The 6,000-nt window shown below is 42.2% G+C and overlaps 1 protein-coding gene across 1 annotated transcript; it reads left to right on the top strand.

The window, feature by feature from the left end:
• Positions 1-223: 223 nt before the first annotated feature.
• LOC308150084 (non-structural maintenance of chromosomes element 4 homolog A-like) lies at positions 224-4,242 on the top strand (the record flags this gene model as incomplete). Its single annotated transcript, XM_080522950.1, has 2 exons — positions 224-998; positions 4,046-4,242. 2 exons carry the CDS (start codon positions 224-226, stop codon positions 4,240-4,242), a joined length of 972 nt encoding a protein of 323 aa, XP_080379076.1.
• Between the last annotated feature and the right edge of the window lie 1,758 nt (positions 4,243-6,000).

The following is a 6,000-nucleotide window of genomic DNA, read 5'->3' as shown; positions in this document are numbered from 1 at the left end:
GATTGAGATAGCCACAGTTGGACAAGCAAAGAATGTGTTATGGTAAGAAATTGCATTAATAAGAACAAAACAAGAAACAAGCCAAATCAATTACTATTAAATGAAACTGCTCAACTTTGCAGACACTTATAGAAATTGTAGCAACTGCTAGCTGCAACAGGTCAGATTGTTTTACATGTAACTGTAATCTTCATAACAGGTCAGCATATCGACTCCCGTAGACATGAAGGATGATGATGATGACCCGGCTCGAAGGAGAGAGATCCGGAGCAAGTACCGAGTCCTCATCAGCACAGTGCAACAAAACCGAGAGGACATTTTGAAACTCGACAACAACAAACTCACTGAGGTTTTGGAGGAGACCAACATACTTTATAAAGAAGTTCGTCAGGCCCCGGAGGCAGTGCTGGATGCCCAGCTCCTCGTTCTGGCAGCAGACCTTGGCAAAGAGAAGGCCAGCCAACTGCCTGCTGGGGGATCTACTTTTGACCCGGCTGCCTTTACTGAGAACCTTCTCTCCTTCATGGGGCTGAATCGATTGGAGGAGGAGGAGGAGGAGGAGGAAGAGAAGGATGGCGCAACCGGCGGCTACCTACCCGCTGACGCCTGGCAGAAATTGGCTAAGAGAGCAGAGTGCTGCTTCAAGACAGCCCCGACCTTCCACTACATGCTGGGCTCGTTCCTGGCAGAGCCGCCGCCACCACGGCAGCGGAGAGAGAGGCAGAGGAAGGTGCCTGGCAAGGACGCCGAGAGGACCATGCCCATGCAGTTGGAGGAACACGAAGAATCCCACCAGGAGGCAACTGAGAAGGAGGTAGAGAGGATTCTGGGATACTTGCGAAGCTACTTTGCTGATGACCCCACCACACCCATCTCATATTATGAGTTTGTCATTGATCCCAACTCGTTCTCGCGGACAGTGGAGAACATTTTCCATACGTCTTTTCTGATCAGGGACGGTTTGGCAAGGATGTACCTGGATAACGACGAGTTGCCTTGTATCGCTCCTAATTTATAATAATAATAATAATTTTGCCATTTAGCAGATGCTTTTATCCAAAGCGACTTACAGGGACATTCCCCCTGGAGTAACTGAGGGCTAAGTGCCTTACTCAAGGGCACACTAGTAGTGGTGTGGCTTCAGGCGGGATTTGAACTCACAACCTTCGGATCACAAGTCCAACTCACTATCCACTGCGCCAGGCGAGGGGAACGATAGTCTGTTAAGGGTGGGGAAGAAAGTGAAAGAGGGGGAAGAAGGGGGAAGAAGAAAAGTGAGGAAAAAGAGAGGAAAAGGGGAGAAAAAGAGGGAAAAGAAAAGGAAGAGAGAGAAATTGAGGCTTCTTTTCCATTATCTACATTACATAATAGTCTCAATGTATTCTAAACAATTAATGCACAATACAAAATGTCGCCATTGCCATTTTTGTATGGGGGGGAAGAATGGTTCAGAAGGTCACCGGTTCAAATCCCACCATAAACAAGAACAATTAAAAATGTCTCCAAAAGTGTTGTTTTGTGTAAATTCAAAATCACTTGAGCCAAAAGTTGCTTTTTGTGACATAACAGAAGTTTATAGACACTAGCTGTTGTTTTATTGATGTTTAAACATCAATAAAAAGAATAATAGTATAATATTATATATTATAATAATAGTACAAATAAACAAGTTAGCCTCTTAAAAGCCCTGAGGTTGAATGAATAACTTTTTTACAAAGAGAAGAAGAGAGAGTTACTCAGAATCAGAATCAGAATTGCTTTTATTGCACCAATGTACAGGTACACAGAGTAAAATTCTTGGGTTCAGGTTCATTCAACATTGGCATTGCAGCAGAATACAAGATCAGTAATAAAATAAAGTATGATATAAAAACAACAAAATCAACAATCAATAAGCAGGATATGAGAACAACAAAATAAACAATCAATAATAGCAGCAATAGTATCAGTAGCATCAATAGCAGCAGAATGCAAATCAACAATAAAAGTAAATGAGTAGGGTGATAAGAGACTACAGCAGTACTACAGCTGCACCAGTCATGCTGCTGTAGAACAGTGGTGTAAACAGCTGTGCAGATTCCAATGACATGGGATGTAATATCATACAGTATGCAATAATATAGTTCAGATATGATACAGTACAAGTTCAAGTAGTAGTCAGGTGGTGCATAAAATGCTGTGCAGGTAGCAGTGAGATGTAATACACTGTCATACACACCGTCTATGTCTCACTGCTACCTGATGTAATACACTGTCATACACACCGTCTATGTCTCACTGCTACCTGCACAGCATGTTATGCACCACCTGACTACTACTTGAACTTGTGCAATATGGTACAGATAAGGAGCAGTACATATGTTTCAGTAGAAGTAGTGTTCAAGTAATCAGGCAGTATGTAGTTAGTTATAATACATATTATTAATGCAGTGGGGTTGGTTTGGAGGAGACAGACGTTTGCCTTCCTACTTCCTCATCTTATCCAACTAGTGCTCCTTAGTCAGAGACTAAACGAGGGACAATGCCAGATGAGGGGCAGGTGGACCTTTGGGACAGCCAGATGAGGGGCAGGTGGAGCAAACAGGGTTGAGAAAACGACAGGAGGGACAGCAAAGACAAGGGCGGTAGGGGGGGGGGGGGTTGGTGGTGGGACGCAAAGTAAAAAATGAAAGTGGGGTCAATGGTGTCGTCTTGGAAGTCCTCATCCTCTAGTTCCTCCTTCGTGGCCAGGTCCTCCAGCAGCTGGTCAATATCCTCTGCCTCAGGGTCCATGTCCTGCAGGGTTCTCCCTGTCTGCCTGTACAGGTAGTCCACACCAATCATCTCTCCTTTTTGACGAAAGCAATAATCTTGTTAGTATAAACATACACACAAGCACAGATATGTACAGTCAAAATACAATACTCCAGAATTGTTACAGCACTACTGGTTAGATGCTGAACTGCATTTGATTGTCTGGTACTTGTACTCTGCAATGACAATAATGTTGAATCTAATCTAATCTAATCTAATATCTATCCCTTCCCGTCCCCTGACTATAACCATATACAATACACAGTACCGTGAAGGCTATACACTGGGACTGATCTAAACCTATGCCTCTATGCCTGAGCTTTAAAGAGCAAATAATAAAGTTTGGATGAGTAGGAAAATATTAATAATAATAATATAATAATTAATAATAAGTCATCAATCAAATACCAAAACGACTCAAAGTTAGAGGCTCTACACACAACATACAGTATGACATAGTACAGTATGCGTAATGTAACACTTACAGACTATTTATAGACAATAACCCACTACACATCAGGCACACACAACAAATGTGCCAGTTCAAAATCTTTCCACATTATAATGCACTGTTAATACAATCACATCTCTAATATCCGATCTCGTCAGCACATAAATACATGAAGGCTCGCGCAGCTGAGCTCAATGACAGCCAAGTTATGAATATTTCGCCAGCAAACCAGTGACAACCACATATTTCATCATGAGATATTAGTCATTCAACTAATACAAGATAGCTCTGATTTAATAACTCATTATCGTTGTCTTTATGCCCTGTTTTCAACCAACGTAGAACTAGCTATCTATCGGCGGGCATCACCGCGTCTGTCTCTCGTCAAAAACGAGAGGTGCAAAGTGTTGCTATGAACTGACAACACCGTATTAATTTATATTAACAATTCCGTTGATAAAAACAATTTATAAAGCCAAGCTCAGTATCTGGACTTACCATAAACGGATGCAGTGAAGCTGAAGGTGACAAAACCGATGGACTGACAGTTCGAAATGTCATGAGTTGTTTGCATATGACGTGCACCACCAATAAAGCATTTGGGCAACATGATTGGCCACCACCACTAAAAGCATTCTAAAGACATGATTGGCCACCACCACTAAAGCATTCTAAAGCATTGATTGGCTGCACTAAAGGAACCACTAAAATGCGGGCGACATGATTGGACACCACTAAAGCACTTGGCGATATGATTGGATGTGCACGTTCTAATGAACCAGACTAACGTGCTCTAGGTAGCGCCGCCGCTACCTCCTCCTGTGGAGGAAGGGGAGGTGGAGGCTGGAGGGTCGTCCAGCCGACAGCAGTGTGTCATCTCCATCAGCCCTAAGAGCTGGAGGGAACTCATTGACGTCTTTGACATAACGGAGCCCTTGATCAATGCTCCAAGCACACAGGCTCAGTCAGATCTGGGTACACCTGCACTAGACAACTAGACACCTGCACTAGACAATTTGCAATCGCCTCACCACATCACATGCATATACCACATGAGTTATTATTGATTGTATTTAGTATTTTACTGCCTTATTGTGTTTATTATTCTTTTATTTCCACTACTTTTGAGAGGGTGCTCGTTTCAAGCATTACATTGTACCGTTTACATCTGTATCCTGTTTCTATGATAAATATACACTGATTTTATTTGATTTAAGTAGTTACATTTCCCTGACCCATCCCTCAATTGTTTACCAAAACAGTTGGCACGGTGACCACTTTGTTGTTGTTTGAAACAGATTGCCTCATTAAATCTTAAATGTCTAAAAAATATATATATATATATATATATATATATAAGGTTCTATCTCCATTTAGGGCAGTTCAGAGATATTGAGCGTCAATGTTTTTACAATCCATTATGTTTTGTGAGATGGAACCTTTGTATTTCATGAATTACAAACTCAAAAATGTCAACATTTAAAAAAATAACACCACACATGCATTAATAAACACCTAATGGATCAGATTATGTAAAAAACACAATTTTGACAAAAATGGAGATAGAACCTTATAATTCTAACGTCACGACAGGCTAATGTACATGCACACTGAGATGCACAGATTAGGGATGAGACTATATTAGCAAAATACTCTAATATTGATACAGTATCGGGCCACAGACAACCTACAGCAGGGGGTCTCCATGTCTGGCAAGGCTCCAGGGCCATGAGGACAGTGTTGTCAGGCAGGGACATGAAGAAGTCCTCAGAGTCCACCTCAGTCCCGTCCTCCTCACACACCAGGGACAGACACATGGTGGACAGGGACAGCAGCAGAGCCTCGCACACCTGGACAGACAGAAAGCCAAGGGATATTTTCAGGAAACAGTCCAACTAAGTGAGTATGAAGTCAAATCTGTATTATGTGTTTGGTTTTTTTCTCCTCAATATCTCTTCATTTGTGTTGCATATTCTCTCTCTCTCTCTCTCTCTCTCTCTCTCTCTCTCTCTCTCTCTCTCTCTCTCTCTCTCTCTCTCTCTCTCTCTCTCTCTCTCTCTCTCTCTCTCTCTCTCTCTCTCTCTCTCTCTCTCTCTCTCTCTCTCTCTCTCTCTCTCTCTCTCTCTCTCTCTCTCTCTCTCTCTCTCTCTCTCTCTCTCTCTCTCTCTCTCTCTCTCTCTCTCTCTCTCTCTCTCTCTCTCTCTCTCTCTCTCTCTCTCTCTCTCTCTCTCTCTCTCTCTCTCTCAGCTCCTCCAGAGTGCCGGCTGTGACGCCCTTCCTGGTCTCCCTGTCTTGGGTGACCACTCTGAACGGCAATTGCCCAAGTCATTTTTCAGTGTTTTACATAGCCTGAAACTACAGATTGTAAGCTTTCAAATGCTTTTGAAATCGGATTTTTTTTTAGGACGACACAAGTATTTGAATGTTGGTGCACCTCAGACAGAGACTGGGAGAAAAATCACTCTGCTGCAGCAACAAACGCTGTTAACAGCTAGCGGCTAACAGTGGTACATCGCTACGAACGTCTAACTACGTTTTTATAACATCACACAACATGCTGAGGGAACATGAACATGCTAAAAACACATAAATAGATGAACACACAGTCCTTGATTTTGAACACATCCTAAAACAAAAGTATGTTTACAAGTAAAGTGGTCACTTACCAGTAGCCTACGGCAAACGAGAACAGTGAATCCAATCCACAAATTATAAGTATTTAGTGATCGTTAAACTGTTGTTTGTTATATCGAGTG

This window comes from Nansenia antarctica, assembly GCF_963989245.1.
Source record: "Nansenia antarctica genome assembly, chromosome: 2".
Lineage (NCBI taxonomy): Eukaryota > Metazoa > Chordata > Actinopteri > Argentiniformes > Microstomatidae > Nansenia > Nansenia antarctica.
Note: the sequence above shows the minus strand (reverse complement) of the source record. Positions and strands in the feature narration are given on the sequence as shown.